The 19,067-nt window shown below is 43.3% G+C and overlaps 1 protein-coding gene across 6 annotated transcripts in view; it reads left to right on the top strand.

Annotated features, from left to right (window-relative positions):
• ERCC6 (ERCC excision repair 6, chromatin remodeling factor) overlaps positions 1–19,067 on the top strand; it is an 86,091-nt gene that overhangs the window by 41,165 nt on the left and 25,859 nt on the right. For all 6 annotated transcript variants that reach the window (XM_071215886.1, XM_004465775.4, XM_071215887.1 and 3 more), the window contains 4 exons: positions 9,029–9,199; positions 9,702–9,878; positions 14,262–14,378; positions 16,454–16,549. In XM_071215886.1, the coding sequence (XP_071071987.1) occupies positions 9,029–9,199; positions 9,702–9,878; positions 14,262–14,378; positions 16,454–16,549 (561 nt within the window). The remainder of the gene's footprint in view (positions 1–9,028; positions 9,200–9,701; positions 9,879–14,261; positions 14,379–16,453; positions 16,550–19,067) is intronic.

The raw sequence follows: 19,067 nt of genomic DNA, 5'->3' as shown, positions 1-19,067 counted from the left end.
AACTGGGTTCCCACCTACCTCATGGGGGGTGGTGGTTCAGATCCTGGTGCAACGGGCAGGCCTGGCAAGCTGACACAACAAGAGACACAAGAAGAAAAAAATTAAAAACATAATGAGAGACCAACAAAGCAGGGAGCAGAGGTTCCCAGTGCTTCCTAAAGAAGATGGTGAGCTGACGCAACAAGATGACACAACAAGAGATGTGGGAGGAAAAACAGAATGAGAAACACAACAAAGCAGGAAGCGGAGATGTCTCAAGCAATTAGACACCTCCCTCCCGCATCATAGGTCCTAGGTTCGGCTCCCAGTGCCTCCTGAAGAAACAAGAAAGATGAACAGATAGAGCAAGTGCAAACAAGGGGTGAGGAGAAATAAATAAAATCTTTTAAAAAAAGAAGTGATCTAGTAACTTTGCATTGGTAAATACATTTATGGATACACTTTTACAACGTGTGTTTATTAAGCCAAAGAAGCAACATGCTGTTTTGAGAATTTTACAGTCCGTGTTGCTGTTTAGTTAAGTTGCTATTTGTTCCCTGAATCCTTGATTACCATGTAACTATAATCACTGTATTTTGGAAGTTGCCTTCCCTCCCCTATCTGTAGTTTTGTTACTAGCCACATTCTTAAAAAGGAGGATATCATTGATATGTTGCAGAGTAATTTTTTATAGTTGTCATCTCTGTCTCACCATCCAACTGTGAGCTCTGTCATAGTAGGGACTGCGTCTTCTTTATTTTTGTATCCCAAGCTTTTGCCGAATGAACACTAACTACACCTTTCACTGTGGATTTGCAGGTTTCATTATTAATAAAAAGGATCAGTGTGTATGAGTTCTTTTTTTTCTGAATATTCTGAAATCTTGCGTGAGCTTTCACAACTCCCCATGAAAGGAGTGCCAGCTAGAAAGAACTGCTGATGATTTGCGTCACTGAGATAGAGAAATACACACAAACCCCTCAAATCCAGTTTCTATACTTATCTCAAAACCCTGATAAATTTCCGTTTTGCTCATGGTCACTGGGTAAGCAGAACTTTGATGGAAGTGAATCAGGAGTATCTATCAGGTAATTTAGGAGGTAGCTCAAGTAAGGTGAGCTGTACTAGTTGTTAAAACCTACTGACTTTGCCCTGAATTTTAAATGCTAAGTGGGAAACAAATGAGCCAAGGTCACTGGTAAAGTAGGATAAATGCTGTGTTAGAAAATCAGTGATTTTCAGCATCATATAAATCATAGCAATTTAGATTATTTTTCTAGGCAAACTTTATATAAATTTTTGCACCTATCCTGCCATCAGTCTTGCTAATTATTGTTTATTCCTTTTTTTTTTGCATTTCCACTGTTTTTTGACTTCTCTTAATGTTTTATATCACCACACCTTTTAGAAGGATTCATTAGTTGATGCTTTTATTTAAAAAGCAAAATTTTCACGTATGTCCTCATTATCCTTTTGTTTTCATTTAGATTAGTGAAGTGTATATATTTCACATCTTTCCCTAGATGGTGCATGACCTGCAATCCCTCTGTTGTTATAAAAAAATGCCTTCAGGTAAACAAAATGGGCACTAGAGTAAACTGACTTATGAATGGAAATAAAATTGACAGTGACACTCTTGGTGAGACTTGCTTCCTTAGCTAGCTTAGAGGGCAAAACCATCAGTAATAGGTATTTCTCTTTTGATTAAAGCAAGTGGTTCCACCTCCAGCGGTTGTTTTGAACACACACGGAGGTTCATAACTTTTTCAGTGCTTTACAATTTATCAAGTATTTTAACTTAAGTTTCTTACTTTGCCAGAAAAGCTGCATCCAGTTGCCTTGTGTTTTTCTTCTGACCCTTAGCGCTCCCTCTCCTGTTCCTTTTCCGTCAGGGAGTATCTCAGCCCTCTAAAGATGTTGGCTGTTATGACAGCAAAGTGTCGAAAAGATGCACTCTTTCATCTTTCCACCATGATCAGTCTGTCTGCTGTGGCAGTGGCACACCGGGAATGTGGTAGCAGTTCCTTTGCCCAGGCCAGTCTAGTTAGTGAACCAAGACCCTGACCTTTGCTTCCAGGTGAATCCCCTGAGGTGGCATCTGCTCCTTCTGCTCCTTCCTTTGTTATCCTTTGGCTTTCAGACCTCTGCTCTCTGCTGCATACACCTGCTGGCTTTCGTAGGTGGGTGGCATTTATCATAGAGCTTACCCTTTTTATTCACATTTCAAATATTCTCTCAATGCCAATCTGTTCCTATAGTCATAGTCTAGTTCCTGACTTCCTTTCTGTTTTATCAGCTATTTCTTTTATCCATGGGTGGCCTTTTTATGCCCATAGGCTTCCTATCTACATTTAAAAGTGAACCTTGGTTTAAACAAAAAAAAAGTTAATGAAAAGAAAAGTGAATCTCAGGGCTGTCAGTGCTAGAGAAAATAAGGAAAAGAAGAGAATTTCTCTTTAGATCTACCAGAATTGTTTTCCCATTCAGGTAGATTTTATTTTCCTAATGATTTGCTATGGCTAGTATGACACAAAATGATTTTTTTTTGTTTTGAGAGCAGATATCAAATGATTAAAGAATTTCTGAATACAGCACATTTATCATTTTTCTTCTGCAAATTGCCTTTTAGCTTCCCACCAATCTCACCATTTACTCTTGAATTGTCTTTGCTAATATTCTCTTTGATGGGCAGAATAATATACAGTCAGCAAACATACATCCAGCAACTGTGTAAAAAACATATGGCTAATATTTTCAACCAAACAATCAAATCAGTAAAAGAAATTTTCAGGCTTTACACTCCTTTCATGGTCAATTAAAAATATCATTGAATAGGAATGTAAGATGTTCTTATGTTTTGTGATCCCTTTTTCTAACGTAGAGGAACTTGTTAAATGAGTCAATATTTATTTGTTGAATAGCTGTAAACAGGTCTTTGGTGCGGTTAGGTCTTTGGTGCTTTCAGGACTCCAAAAATTGGATATGATGTTGTTAACTGGCCTTGTAAAGCTAGCAGTTTTCTTGGGGAAAGGAAGTATCAAATATGGAAAGATAATAAGAGCAGACAGTTGTATGATCACTTGCCAGGTAATTCACAGTGGGTGGTGGCTTCTTGAACACTAGGCAGTGAAGTTTGTTAATGATTGGGTCCCTTTTTAACAATGTGTTGGAATATGTGTAATTAGAAACATCTTGCTTCACTCTGTGACATGGTTGTCATTTTATCTACCCCGCCCCCCAGTCTTTTTTTGCAATGTAAAATCTAGTAAGTCTGTGGAATAGATACTTGAAAGATATTCTCTTATTTGATCAGTTACACCATTCAGAAGCATAAGCATAGGAAAGCAATAATGGCATCAAGTTTTAGCGCACAGGTTTTGTAGTTACCAGACCTAGGTTTGAGTCTCGGATCTGCCATTTTTTTAGCTTTGTGACTAGCTTTCCTGAGCCCGGTTTCATCACCTCTATAATGGGAAGAAAAATGCTGGTTATATGTGTGTGTGAAGAGCTTTATGTGACCCCCCGCATAGATACACTTGCTCAGGCAGTTCTTTCTCGTGTGAGAAACAAAGCGTATGACAGAGTTCTTCATCTCAGTAGTTAAGAAGAGACGCTGAAATAGGCAGTTATGATTGGGATAAATCGCTGTATATATTTTTTCTAGATAGAAGGGTCACACGTGCTTTATCAAAAATGTGAGTCACAGCCTCAGGCAACATCTAGACCTTTTATCCTCAAGTCCAGATACACCTGTCCCCAAACAGAAAGAGTGGAATGGAATATTAAAATTCTTTTGGGGAAGCACAGGGTGTAGTGAAAAAACAAACCACACAAAACTTGACCATCTGATGAAACTCCCATCAGGTGTTCTTTAAGAAGTCACATTTTCCAAAACACTAGTGCAAAACGACAAGGCCTCTTAAAAAGCTAGAAGGGAGTCAAGTAAAAAATACAACAAATAAAAAGAGAAAAGCGCCTCCCGCTCCCTCAAGCCCCCTAAATATCTCCCGCCCGCCGCCAGTACACAGACGGGCATGCAAAGCGGTGTAATTCCTATTAACTTTGGAGGCGGCGTGTCCTCCGGATACAAGAAGCGCCAGACGTTATGCTTGCTTTGTGAGGTTGATCGTAAAATTATGTTGCCGGAGTCCTTTTTTCTTCATTGTCAGCACAAATCCTTGTTTATTAAAGATTTAGCTTGAAGGAAATTTTAATTAATTACAGGTGCTGTAAATCCTGCCCGGGACTGCCGTGCTGCGTTCCCGCGAATGGCCTTCACGTGCCTGAGCTCCCCTCGCGCTCTCCCGCCACCTGACAGTGTGATTTATGGCTGCTGTTTTCTGCCAGTCCACTGTTTGCCCTCTAGGAGGGATTGGTCTCCTGAGCCTCCACGATAACTTTCACAAGACATCTTTTAATGACAGCGGCACTGCATTCAGCAAGCCAGGCTAATTGCAGATGTACCCTATTAATTGCAAAAACTAGGAGAGGTTACATATTTTACAGGCTTTTAATTTGAAACCGCCCGAGATGATTTGTCTTAAGCATTTGGATAGAGATGTCCATAATATCCAACAATTCACCGTTCTCGAAACTACAGTCTAGGCAGGTACAGAATTCTGAGATTGAATCAGGTGAAAATGAATGGTCTTGGATGTATTTTTACCCACTGGCTATTAAGCAGAGATTGTATTTCCAATTTTTCAGTGAGGGCACTTTTTAAAATTCCGTATTCTTTTTTTAGAAAGGGTCTTGTTAATTTTTGTTAATTGGTATATATCTCTCTGAATGTGATACGCACTCTGTATTTTTCCAGCCAACGTTACAGAATTTTCTAAACAACAGCCCTTAAACGAACAGGAAACTAGGCATTTGCCCAGTGTCCTCTCTTTGAGAGGTTTAGCATTTCATTTGCTTAACTATGGTAGAGACCCCCAGTCTCCCCGCGGGTGATGTTCAAAATCCATTCCTGGGTTGTGCTTCTGAGAGGTTAAAACGGAATGACCACAGCGAGTCTGTGCACCGAGCGCTTAGGCCTTGCGCTACCCAGATGGGCAGGGTTGGCTGCCACACAGAGGGCATTTATACACGTGAGTGATCATTTAGCTCCTGCCCCAGACACTTCCACTCATTTCCATCTACGTTTGGACTCTGCTCACACACAGTGCTGTGCAGCAGAAGTAGAATCAGGCATGAAGCTTCCCCGGGTTTCATTTTGCTGTCACCTCATGACCCTCCACCCCTCCTGTCATGGCTCTGAGGTGAGAACGAGGGAAAGTCGGGGTCCAAGTAAGAGTTGATATCAGGCGGGCTCCTTGGCCGCAGGCCTGGCCTGGTGAAGCGGTGGAGGCTGAGGGCTGTCTCCTGGGCCCTGCGTCCCTCACCTGGGCTCCAGGGGCCAGGACAGGGCCAGGGGCAATGGCACAGCCTGGTCAGGGAGCAGGGCTTGGCGACTAGAGTCCAGGGAAGCATGTGTGTGAGGCTGTGGGCCTGAGGTGTTCCTGCTGCCTCAGTTACAGGTGGAGCTCAGGAATGTTCTGTCAGGGCCGTCACGCAGTCACTGGAAATTGCTAAATAGTAACCCTAATCCAGCTCTCACCTCAAACTATTAAAAGGTACCAAATAGTGCTTATTTCCCAGAGCAATTTTGTTACTTCTCAGGTGTCTACTGTATTGTGACAGTTTCCCCCATTGTTTTTCTCCTTCAACATTTTCTTAGCTCTTACTGTATCCTTTTATACTCTATTGAACTGAAAAATATTCTAATCTATTAATATAACCATTTTTACTAATACAGTTTTTTTTTCAGATTGTGATTACATGAATTATGTTATCAGGTTTCCTAATCTTTAGCTTTTCTTATATTCATGTGATAAACCTTATTAGGTAATAATACACTGCTAGATATTATTTGAAAATTAATGGATCTCTCACTTGGGGGTTATACATACATGTGCAAGTATACTGTCAATTTTTAAAACAGGGTTTTGCTAGCCTTAGAAGAATGTTTGGAATACCTCCTATCTTCTAAATTTGGCAACAGTTTAAATAACAGGAACTGTCTATTCCCTTTTTACTGATGAAACCATTTGGATCTGGTACGCTCTTGGTGGAAAGAGCCTAATATCCTTTTCAAGTTCTTGTCTCTTAATCTGTTTGCTTTGTCTAACTTTCCTTGGGTCCATTTTGGTGATGTGTTATTTGATTTAAATTGTCTTCCAACAAAGCAGATTTTTTTTGGCTTTAAATTACATGTGGTACTGGGTGCCATTTTTGTGTTTTCTCTCTGTGATTACATCCCTTTGATATTTCTAATGCTGTGCAGCTGACTCTTTTGTGTTTTTGTTATTGTTGTTTTGTTTATCTGACTTTTCAAACTATTTTGGTCTTTTCAGAGTTTTTTGCTTTATTCTACGCGGTTGTTTTTCTTAAGATTCACTGATTTTGTTTTTATCTCTTAATTCTTTTGTTTTCCTTTTTTTGCCAGTCCAGTGGACTTTGTTGTTTGATTTCAGTCTTTGTTACAGGTGTATTTGTAAAGAGCTTGATATGGTTTAAAGCTCCAAAGGGTGCTACTAAAAGGAGCTCACGAATGGTGATGCTCAGGCCTTTAGTTGATAGTTTTTAAACTTTTTATTTTCTTGGCTTTTATTTTGTCTCCTGCTCTGAGAGGGGCTGTGGGTCCCATCGCGGGCACAGGTCTGAGGCTTCTGCTCTCTGGCTTGGCGCGGTGCCTTTTGTGAGTACAGAGTCACGGCTCTGCTTTCTTAGTATTACCTTCTAAAAGGGGAATTATCCCTCTTTGTTCTGCATAATTATTTTTGTCTGATATTTGTATGGCTAATCCTGCCCATTTTGGGTATGTGTTTCCTTAACATACCTCTGTTAACTCCCCTGTTTCCAACTTCCAGGGCCAGTCTGTTGGTCTCATTTAGTTGGGAGGCTAGATTTCTTCTTCTTCACCCAGCTGGCAAGGCTGGCTGTTAAGAGCCTGTGCTCGCACAGCGGACCCTTCCCACGTGAAGCAGCCCGCCATTTTACGTTCTGTCTGTTGCATTTTCTTTTTCTGAATTTACTGTTTTCTATTACTTTCTTCTCTATTATGGTTTGATAGTTCAACGTTCTATTTCTTTGGCAGTAATTATGCTGAAGTAGCAACTGTCAATCAACAGATAAGCTGATGTTTTCTACAGATATATTTGAATGTAGTTTTCTGTGGACATGGAGACATAAATAGTGTGTGTTATCTATACCCCATCCCACTCTTATACACTATGATGAGATTTTTAGTACACTTTTTTTTAAGGAGGTATCATGGATTGAACCCAGGACCTCGTACTTGGGAAGTAGGCACTCAACCCTACAACCTTGGAGCTACATCCGCCCCAATGAGTTTTTTTGCTTGTTTATTTTTGTTTTTAGAAGGTACCAGTGATCGAACCTAGGACCTCATGTGTGGGAAGATAACACTCAACCACTGAACTACACCGGCTCCCCTAGTATGCTTTTATTTTTCCCTAAACTCACTCCAGGCTTTGTTAAACTAAGTGGAATTACAGTAATAGTTAAAGATGTACATTTTTTTATCTTTTAGAATCCTCTAACATTTTCATTAGTCTTTAAAATAATAGGCGGGAGCAGATGTAGCTCAATGTTAAGCACCTCCTTCCCATATATGAGGTCCTGGTTTCATTCCATGGTACCTCCTTTAAGAAAAACAAAACAATTGTGTTAATACTCATTTAGACTTTATTATGTGTTAATGATTTATTTTTAAAACTGGTGTATATATTACATTCATTTTCCTTTTTAAAATTTTTTTCTTTTTTATAGTGTAGTGAGAGGCAGTGTGGCCTGGTACTTAATAGCACCAGCTTTGGCATTGACATCCTTTCCGCGTATAAATCCTGACTCCGCTGCTCAGCAGCTGTGTGACCTGGTCAGTGATCCTCTCTCTAAGCCCCCGTTTTCTCATCTGTAAAATGGGGTTAGTCATAGTAACCGTGCCCTTTTTCACAGAGACTCTTTGTGCTTTCCCCCTCCACGGCTTCCAGCTTCCTTTTCGATCCATGCAGAGAAACCTCCTCCTTTTTGACGACTTCCCTCCTCCGTTGTCTGGATAAACACCATGATTTATTTAGGCAGTGTCTGGGTGGTTTGTTTTCTGAGTCCTTGCATGTCCAAAGCTGGACTTTATTTTTTCTGCCAAAGCCAGTTTGGATAGCTGTAGAATTCCAGGGTCACTGTTTTTCCCTCCTAGAATTACATAAAGATTTTCCCTTTGCTTTCTGAAGAAAAGGTATCCAGCGCAGGCAGATTCTTTTTCCTCTGCAAGGAATCTTTCCTTTTTCTATTTTGTTCTGACTAGATGTTATGGTATTTTCTCTCTTTTGGGGAGGCTGGATGGGCAGGGGGCAGGGATTCAGACATTTAAGAAGGCTCTGTGTAGGTCCATGTCATTTTCAGTGTTTCTCTCTGACACTCTGAGGTGTTTTGCTCTGTAGACTCAAGTCTTTCCTCTGTTTAGGGAATTTTTTCCTATCATCTTTTTTTTAAAACCATTGCTTCTGTGTTCTTACCACTCTATCCTCCTGGAATTCATGTCACACATCATTAGAGTGCCTAGATTTATCTTCCTTATTTTCTTGACTTTCCTCATCTTTTCTTTTGTTTTAAAATAATCACTTTCCATTTGCCTTGTTTTAAGTTTAATAAGGATAGGCACAAGGGATATTTTGGAAAAATAAAAATTGGGTAGCTACATGTTAGACCCTTTCCTAGTCTTAATTGGAGGGTCCCCCACCTCAAATTTTATTTTGGTTGTGGTAATATTAGTCAGTGTTTATTACTACCTTGCAAATTAACTAAATGTAAAGTATAAACTTCCAGGGTTGAAAATGTATAATTACCATTGTCAATACTTTGCTCACATTTGTACTTACTTACAGAGTCTTTAGATTGTTTCATGATAAAAGGTTGCCATTTTAGGAGTCATACTTAATTTAATTTCTCATTTAAAATTGACTTTACCACTTTATTATGATTTTAGGAGAAACTAATTCGAGAGATTGCTCACTGTCACGGGATTTTGATCACTTCATACTCCTACATCCGACTGAAGCAAGATGACCTCAGCAGGCACGACTGGCATTATGTGATCTTGGATGAAGGACACAAAATTCGAAATCCCAATGCCGCCGTCACCCTTGCTTGCAAACAGGTATGACCTCTTATAACAAGGGGAATGTCCAGGTAAGAACAGTATTTTAATTCAAAATAAATTAACTGTTCTGGCTAACACATTTATTCACTCTTTTCCTTGTGTGTTTGCACCAGACATTAAAAATATGCATTTTTTCATAATGTAAAAAATTCTTTATTGTTGCCCTTAATGTTTCAATAATCTAATTGCTAATGTAACTTAATGTCTTCTTTAAGGGTCAGTCGTTAGAATGTGGCCAAACAACTCTAATCTGTCCTGTTCAGCTTAAAGGGAACATTGTTTGATCTCTGTGTAATTGAAGAATTTTACCTGCGTGAAACTCCTCTGTTTGGGAGAGGCCCAAGACGATGCAGGAACTAAAGTGATGCCCTTGTGATAAACCACAAGCTGGCGTGGGAGTGTCCTGGGGTAGAGATGCTGATCGCTGGTAAAAGGGGAATTGAACAGCAAGGCGGTAAAAGGGGAATTGAACAGCAAGGCGTTTCCTTTCCCATCACAGTTCCGCACCCCTCACCGCCTCATCCTGTCAGGCTCACCGATGCAGAACAACCTCCGGGAGCTGTGGTCGCTCTTCGACTTTGTCTTCCCGGGAAAGCTGGGCGTGCTGCCGGTGTTCATGGAGCAGTTCTCCGTCCCCATCACCATGGGCGGCTACTCCAATGCTTCGCCAGTGCAGGTGAGAGTGTTCCTGCCAGGTGGCAGAACTGGTAGCTCAGCCGGGCAGAGTGTAGGGGCACGGTCACATTTTCAGGTGGTTGTCTGAGACCATCAAACATGGTTTTTTGCTTGACAGAGCACAATTTTCCTGATGAGGTTTTTTTTGTTTGTTTTTCAAGGAGGTACCAGGGATTGAACCCTGGACCTCGTACATGGGAAGCAGGTGCTTAACCTCTGAGCTACATCCACTCCCCAATGGGAGTTGGTTCCTTCGTCTGTTTGTTTGTTTGTTGTTTTTAGGAGGCACTGGGAATCGAACCCAGGACTGTATACACAGGAAGTAGGTGCTCCACCACTTGAACCCCATCTGCTGCCCTGATGAGTTTTTTAAATCATGGAAAATATTCACTTAGAGGAAATCCTGAGCATAAAGCTTCTCCTTACATAATAGAAATTAAGTAGTTTTGGTATTGATTTTTCCTGGGATATCTCTGTGAGATAAGAGTTACATTTTTTTTTAAGATGTCACCTGTAATCATAGCAATCAGAAATGATGAAACATGAGGGCAGCTGCTCCAGGCAGCATGCGACTTAGTGCACACTGGGGAAGTGACTTCTGTAAAGTAGTGTAGAAGCTTAGGAAAGGGTGAAGAAGAGAGGACTGGCTTGTTCCAGAACGCTGCATGAGGTGTGTATACCTTAAGAGGAGGTGTTCTAGGTGAGCCACGGGCAGTGGCCAGACCCCTTCATTGGACTGGAGATACTGAGGACTCTGGAGATGTGGTCTGACAGGGAGGCAGAGGCTCTGAGGTGGTGAAGAGCCACCACGGGCCAAGGACCCTGAGGGGAGAGCTCCTTGGGCTGGGGCCCCACTGGGGATGGGGCTGAGGAGGACCTGGGCTGGACTGGACCTGGTGGTGGTCCTGAGAGGGAAGGTGGGCACGGGAGACCCAGGTGCACTTTATAGGCAGAACAGATGTGGCGTCGAGACGGATCCGGTAAAGGAGATGGGATGGGGTGCTGCTGCAGCTGACCCCGGAGGTGGGAGGCTAGGCGCGGCAGGAGGAGAAGCCCACTGGAGGGCAGTTCTGGGCACGGGGAGGCAGGCTCCCTCCGAGGTGAGAGGCGGGGTCTCTGCACAGCCCTCCTCAGGGAGGGTCTGCGCCCTCTACCCCCTAACTGGGCCAGAATCCAGCCTCACCCGAAAGCAGTTTCACAGGCTGCATTAAAAAAGCATTTCAGCCCTTTAAAACAAGAGAATTGTTAAGATCAATTTTCATGTCGTTTACATTTTGAGATTGAGTACTTTTCAGTGACCTTTTATAAGGGCTGTCTTCCTCCTCTGAGTCCTTGTCCTCATTTTTACTGTTCTTTTATATATATATAACTTTCAATTTTGAGATAATTTCAGATTTAGCAGAAAGTTGCAAGAATCGTAGAAAGAACTCCCATGTACTCTTTACCCAGACTGATAATTGCCAGCATTTTGCTACGTTTTGCTGCATTTGCTTTATCATCCCTTCCCTCTCTTCCCCTGACTTCTCTATAAATATAAACAAATTAGTGCTGTTTTTTTTTCTGAGTGATTTGAGAGTAATTTGCAGGCAAGAAGCCCTTGTTCTCCAAACACTTCAGTGTGTACTTCCTAAGAGCAAGGACATTCTACTAGAAAGCAGTGGACTAGATAACAAGATCAGGGAATTTAACAGTGACGTAATTCTGCTACCTAATCTAAAGTTATTTGCATTTGGCAGTTGTTCTGGTTGTTTCCGGGGCTCTTTAGTTTCCTTTAATCTAGAACAGTCCGGCCAGTCTTCTTTTGTCTTTCATGACTCTGGCATTTTTGAAGATTACAGTCCAGTTATTTTGTAGAATCTCCCCCGGTTTGGGTTTGTCTTACGTTTCCTTATGATTAGATCCTGGTTGTGCTCTTTGGGCAGGAACAGCACAGAAGTGATGCTGTGTCTTTCTAGGTTTCTTGTGTCAGGAGGCATGTGCCATCGTTTGTCCCATTTTTGGTGATGTTAACTTTGATTACTTGGGTAAGGTAGTGTTTAACCAGATTCCTAAACTGTGAAATTACTGGTTGTCCTTCGGAATTGGTAAGGTATTTGTGGGGAGATCCTCTAACACTGTGTAAATGTGATCTGTTCCTTCCTCGAATTCCTTGTATTATGAGTTTGTGTACTTATTTTTTTCCTCTTTCTAGATTATAAGGCCCTTGGGAGCTGGGGTGACATGTACCCCAGAACCTAGCACCAGGCAGAGTACTTCTGGGAGCGCTGTGACCTATGGCTTTTATTTGTTCCTGTTTGTTTAAGAGCATGGTGTCGTGCATGATTGGATTGCAAGAAGATGGTCTTCCAGCAGATCTTCACTGTGCTGGGCTGTGGCTAAAATGATGGGAGGTGGCTAGAAACCAGAATCTGCCTTCGAATAGTGTTCCCAGTCTAGTGGCAGGTGGGCAGTGGGAAAGTGATAAACCAACAGGTAATCACAGTCCAATGCAGTAAGAACCTGATGGGAGGGTGCAGGGGAGCCAGTGCTTAGAGCCTGTGGGGCTCAAGAAAGGCTTCTGGGAGAAGGGGGTGACTGAGTTGGGACTTCCAAACCTGAGAGGGAAGAGCAGTGCCAGCTGGAAGTAGGACTGTTTCTTGAATGTCTGTTAGCCTTGCACAGGGACTTGAGAACTGAACTCGAGTCGTCATCAGGCTGCCTCCACGTCTCGTACTTGAGGGCTATTGAGACTCAGCATTTTGGTGACTTCCCTAGAGCCCCTGGCTCGTAAGGAGGCAGCACTGGAGCCGCAGTTGCCGCCGCAACAGGAAGGAGTGTGGGCACACTCCACCAGGCATTATGGGAAGTAAATACAGGATCAGCTTGTAAAGCACAGGAGTCCCCCGTAAAGCTGGGCTGGGGAACATGCCTTGACTTCCAGGCTGACATCGTTTTCTGTTCTTCCCTTGTCCCCCATCCTCTCCCCAGTCTAGAACTTAGGTGCCTCCTCTGGGGAGAGTTGGGTGTGGAAAACAGACCCATCCTCAGCCATTCTGGGCTCTGACCGTTGCAAGTTCACCCCAGGGGCCAGGATAGAGGAGGGAGAGAGCAGTGAACTCTTCATGGGGATGGCTAGTGGGCTCACCAACACCTCCAGCCAGCTCCCTGATTCTTCTGGAGGCGTGACATGCGGGAAAAGTTTCTAGGTTATGGCCAGAGGGAGGAGCAGTTTCCTTAATGCACTACGTGTATTTTTAAGAATTTAAATGATATACTTGCTTCCCTGGTGGGATTGTATTATATTTTTACATTCTGAAATTTAATTATCCCCGCACTATACATCACCACATTTACCCAATCATCATCTTAAATGTCCTTTTTCTCAACGTCTGAATGATACATTTAATAATTTACATGTAACCGAAAGTTGTTGATTAGTTGAGGTACTCTCTTTATCTGTTATTCTAAATAAATCTGTTTTTTATACTTATATACATACACACAAATACATATGTATGTACACTGTATGTATATGGGGTCCTTTGAAATGTCTTTTTTGACATTGATTTTTTTTTTAGCATGACTTTTTCTGGTTTTCTTATGATCAAGCTCTTATTATCATTCATTTTATAGCTAGCTCTCCTAAATTTGAACTTTGGTTGGAGTTTTTATTGTCCTGTAGACAGTTAATTGAGTAAATTGTTAAGGCTATTTAGATTTTTTTTTTTTTACATATCAATTTTTTATTGAATCCTTTGTTTGCCTTTAAGTGGATTGCAGAGGGAGCAGCTTTCCTCAGTTGTGGGTCTTTGTTTTTCTCCGTACAGTTAATACCCATCTCATATGGCCAGGCTCCATTCCAGAGCCAAGTGTTCCTTTCTCAGGCAGTGTGACCTCTCATTTCAGGGTGATAGGGGTCCCCTGGAACATGCTCTCCAGTGGGCAGTAGCCTCTGCTTCTTTTCTGGTTGCCCCCATTGCTGCAGCTTATCCCCAGAGTTAGCTTTGCAAGCTTCAAGCTTGCAGATTAGCAGTTCCTCTCTAGCTTTTGGAGACTATAAGATGACAAAGGGAGATGCGTTCTAAAGCATTTTTATCCCTAGAGAGTGGTTGAGAACGAAATCTTTAGGGTTTAACTATATAATAATAAATAACGCAAAGTACAGAAGAAGGAGAAGGCGTAAAATTACCAGTTTTTCTTTGTACATTTCAGTTTAATGATCACGTTGATGGAGTATACAGAACTTGTGCTGGCATTGCCAACCATCTTCCAGCCATTTCCAACCAATTTTCTACAAACGCTTGTCATTCTTTTTTTTTTTTTTAAGTAACTGAATCAGTTGGGAGGTTATAAGAAATGGATTACTTGAACACGGAGTAATTTATTTTCTTTTTTCTTATTAAAGGTTAAGACTGCTTATAAGTGTGCATGTGTCTTGCGAGACACCATAAATCCATACCTACTACGGAGAATGAAGTCGGATGTCAAAATGAGCCTTTCTTTACCGGATAAAAACGAGCAGGTCTGTAAATCCAGGCATTATCACAACACTTACAAAGCACGCATACACCTGCCCCTCTTAGGTGTGTGATTGACGGACTGGTGAGTGTGGGTGCTGCCTGTGCCGGCCACGCCCCCCTAGGTGTGTAGGGTGCCCGGGTGGCATGTGCTCCCATCAAGACCCTTCCTCTTACCCTCTCACCCGTCACTCTTGTTAGGACAGTTTTCCTACAGCCACTCTTTCTGGACTTCTCCCTCATAGCCCCCAGCTCTTCTGTTCTACAGGCTGTATTCATGTTGACCATGTGCACCTGGAGCTGTGGTAGGCTCTGGGGCAGAGCAATGAGCAGATCACAGTTCTTGCTCTCATAGAGCGCAGGCCTTCCTGAGGGGCAGACAGAACAACAAGCTAATACACAAAAAACATCAGAAGCACCAAGTGTGGTGGAGAAACAGCAGGCCAAGGGGGCAGGAGGGGGTGCTGAGGGTAAGGTTTGGGGGAGCCTTTTGTCAGGGGTATCCAGGAAGGCCTCTCTGATAAATGCCAATTGAGCAGAGGTCCAAAGGGCGAAGAGTGAGCCACACCGCCCTTCAGAGGAAAGCATCCTGGCTAGGTGGACAGTAGGTGTGTGCTTTTGTATCCATGGCCAGCGCTCGGTGTGGCTGGAGAGTGGGAGGGAGGGGAGAGCAGAAGGAAGGCCATCGGACTGCCAGCTACACGCCGGATCACGCGGCCCAGTGGCCGTGGCGAAGAAGGTGGATTTTCTTGAGAGGCTGAGGAGTTAAAAGGCTCAGTCCTTTTAATTTCCATCCTGGCGTTCTGTCATCTTAATAGGTGAAAGCCTTCTCTGAATGTAAAAGTAGATGCACTGTGGAAGTTTCCCATGTTGACACTCTGAAGGATCTTAGAGACCCATCAAGGCTGCTCCCACCCCTGCCTCCTCCTCCCGGCAGAACTCATCTCTAGATTTAGCCCTTGGTCTTAGCACTTGTACAGCTGCCCCCACTGCCTGCCTGTTGGGCAGCCTCAGCTCTCAGCGCTGCCCAGTCCACATGCCAGTTGCTGCGGTGTTGTAGTCCCTTCTTTTCCTCCCACCCTCACCCATCTGCTCACGTCCTTAAGGCATCTCTTCATGTGGTTGCTGGGTTAATTTTACCAGCACCCCTCAACTATCCCTCTCCCCCTCATCTACTTAGTTAAGCAGACCACTGGAGTTGATTGACCAACTCATTTGCAGTATGGAGTCCAAATGTCTCTTCTCATGCACCATGCTGTGGCCAAGGCAAATCACTTCCTCACTTCCAGAAGTATGGCTTTCCTTCTAGTTGCATGGCTTTCCTTCTAGTTGCACATGCTGTGCCCTTCACTTGGCTTTTTCTTCCACCCCTCCCTGCCCTCCAGCAACCACACAGGGAGATTCCATTTTAAGATGCTGTGATCTCTGCTAGGCTGGGGTTGGGACTTTATCTCACTCCCCTTGAAATCCCTGATAATGCCTAAAATGATGATTTGCATCTGATTAGGGGAGAAGTGGGAGCTCTTACAGGCTTTGTGGGGTGTGAGGGTGGTGCTGGGTGAGGATTGCCCAAAGGATTCCACTGGAGGCCAGGAGCAGGGCTGGAGGAAGCGGCACAGATGGACAGCCCTCTCCCAGTGCTCAGCAGTTACCATCAGGGAAGAGAGAAGGGCGATGGTTGAGTAGATCTACCATCAGAAGTTTGCTGAGATGGATGGAAAAGGACCCAGGGGGTGGCAGAGAGGTGAACAAAGGACAACTGTGGGAATAGGCACTGACCAGGAAGAAAGTGAAGCCACAAGGTTGGTGGTGAACTGAGAGAGAGTTGAGAGGCAGAAAGTCAAAGAACATGATGGCATGGAGTCACTGGGCTGGGAGGGAAAGTGTTGTTGTCAGAGAGTAAATACAGCAGCCAGGAGTTCCAGGCGTGGTTAATCATTTCTTAAAAAAAAAAAAAAAGGTGTATTGTTAAAACTGAATGTATTGTACATTTTTTGATTAGGTAATAACTTGATATTTGAATTATTTTTTGCTGTTAATTTTGGGAGGAAATCATAGCTTCCCTGTTTACCCCCCATAGGTCTTGTTTTGCCGCCTCACAGAAGAGCAGCATAAAGTCTACCAAAACTTCATTGACTCCAAAGAGGTTTACAAGATCCTCAATGGGGAGATGCAGGTGAGCGAAGAACAGAGGCTGATGAAAACCAAAAGGGGAGGAAAGGAATCTAGTATTTAAGTACCTAGAATGTGCCAGGCTCTTCACTCGAATTATCTTGGCTGCCTATCGTGTGGTCCTCTCTGGTAGCCATGGTTTGGAGACATTTAGCCAGCTGTAAGCTACAGAGTTGGAATGTTGGCTCAAGTTTGACTTCAAAGCCCATGCATTTTCTTTCATTCCAGAAATTCTCATTGGGCAGATTAGTAGTGGGTGTTGGGAACCTTGTTGAGCTTTCCAAGGAATTACGACAGAAAATTATGTATTTGGTGTAGAGGCTTCATAAATTCTCATCAGCTTCTTAAAGGAACCCCATATCTGAATAAAAGAATAGAGTATGGATTAGAGTGGATTTACTGATAGTCTACTATGGAACAATTGTGATTAGTAATGGAAGAAATTGTAGCATTGATGTGGAGAAAATGGCCACAGTAGCTGCTGAGGGTAGAGAGAGGGAAGAAGAGATGTGATGTGGGGGCATTTTCAGGACTTGGAGTTGTCCTGGGTGGTGCTGCAGGGACAGATGCTAGACATTGTATGTCCTGCCATGGCCCACTGGGTGGACTGGGGGAGAGTGTAAACTACAATGTAAACCACTATCCTTGTGGGGCAGCAGTGCTCCAAAATGTAGTCACCAAATGCAATGACTGTCCCATGATGATGAAAGAGGTTGTTGATTTGGGAGGACTGGGGTGAGGGGTATGTGGGGACCTCTAATATTTTTTGAATGTAAACATTTTTAAAAAATAGAAGAAAAGGTTTATGAACCACTACAATATAGGAAGCCAGACAAAGCTCTGGTTCAGATGTCTCTGGTTCTAATTCTCGTTTTGTTCCCAGTATGTGGAAGAAATTTATTTAAGGTTATTTCCTTCTTTTTGATACTAAGAAAACTTCCTTTTTGCTGTTGCTACCACTTAAAAGTGCCTAGATAATTACTAGATAGTATCTCTACAGGAAAAGCCCATCGTAAAAATCATAGTAGTGTAATTGAATTTGACTCTGGAACACGTTTTCTACTCCAGAGTGTCCAACGCACTTTAAATAAGTTAGGTATGTGACCCCACAAGCGATGTGCCTCCCATGGCTTTCGTGCTGGGCCCTGGGCATCAGTGTTCACTCAGGTGGCATTTACTGGGCTCTCTGCTACCTTCCGGAAACCATTTCAGTGAGGACCTTACCTTCATTTGAAAGCATTCCAGAAGTCAGAGAACCCACAGTACAACTTCAGCCCCTTCTTCCTTGACCTGTACTGCAGCACTGTGGCATGCAAGTCAGTACAGCACTAGGTTAGAGGGCCTGGTAAGCCCACAGGGACTGGAAACAGAAACTCCACAGAACCTGGGAGACAGCCCTGGACTCACAGCTGGCAGGTGCACAAGGAAGAATTCTTTCTCTAAAATTTTCTCGAGTACATTACAGACATTGGCTGTTTGCACTACTCAGCAAGCTGTGTGGGCCTCTGTTATTAATAGAAGCACATGGAGTAGGTGTCGGCAGATAGCCCTTAGTGTGAGTGTTGGGTAAACTGCTCAACTTCTTTGTGCTTCAGTATCTCGAAGTGCGAGCTGTGTTCTAGTGACCTGTGTAAGACAGCTTGGGCCAGAGAGACTGCAGTGATCTAAGTGGGCTCTCCTTGCCGCCTCCCGGCAGAATCCTCGTGGAGAGGTGTTTCCAGAACAGGCTGTGGGAATCCAGCCCTTCTCGTCAGCTAGCTCACCCACGTGCGTCCCGTAATCCACATTGGTCTTCAGCCCCCATCGTTTGCTCTCCCAGATGCACGTCATTTTGGTTCTCTCAACCACCTCTCACTGGTTCTAGTTTTCTCTCTCATTGGCATCTCCAGGAGCTCTTTTAGACATTCGTTCTTGCTCGCCTCTCCTCAGTGTCCGCGACCTTCCTCGTGTGCCTCCAGGTTGTGCGGCTTGCGATGGTCCAGGTGAGGACCATCCGAGGGCGACAGAACGCCAGCCACCTGTCACTGCCTGTTTTCTAGTCGTCACGTTAGAAAGGCGAAAAGGAAAACCTCAGTAATCTATTTCATTTAACTCTATCCAACAGACTTTGTTATGATAAAAAACAAAATGTGTTAGTGCTCTTCCACCTTCACTTTTATGCTGAGTCTTTGAAATTGAGTGTAGCTTCTCTGGCAGCACATCCCCCCTTGGCCTGAGCTCAGCAGCCCCCATTGGCTGGTGCCTTCTGTGTTGGATGCACAGGTCTGGGGGGGGATCGACTCCCATCCGGCTCCTTTGGAGAGTTTCAAGGATGTTTTTGATTTGTTTAGATCTTTTTTTCCTATCTGTAACTTGTCTATGAGTTCAAACTACCATTCTCTTTAATAATTGGCATCCATTTGTGACTTACCTTTTTCCTACTTAAACTTTTATATTGGTGGGCTTGGGTTGTGTCATCCTCTGAAAGTTGGGAAGGACCCCTATTGTTAAAATATTGGTCATGTCCTGCTGGGGTCTGGGGG

The sequence above is a fragment of the Dasypus novemcinctus genome, chromosome 6 (genome assembly GCF_030445035.2).
Source record: "Dasypus novemcinctus isolate mDasNov1 chromosome 6, mDasNov1.1.hap2, whole genome shotgun sequence".
NCBI lineage: Eukaryota > Metazoa > Chordata > Mammalia > Cingulata > Dasypodidae > Dasypus > Dasypus novemcinctus.
The sequence above is the reverse complement of the archived record's forward strand: the minus strand, read 5'-3'. Positions and strand labels throughout refer to the sequence as shown.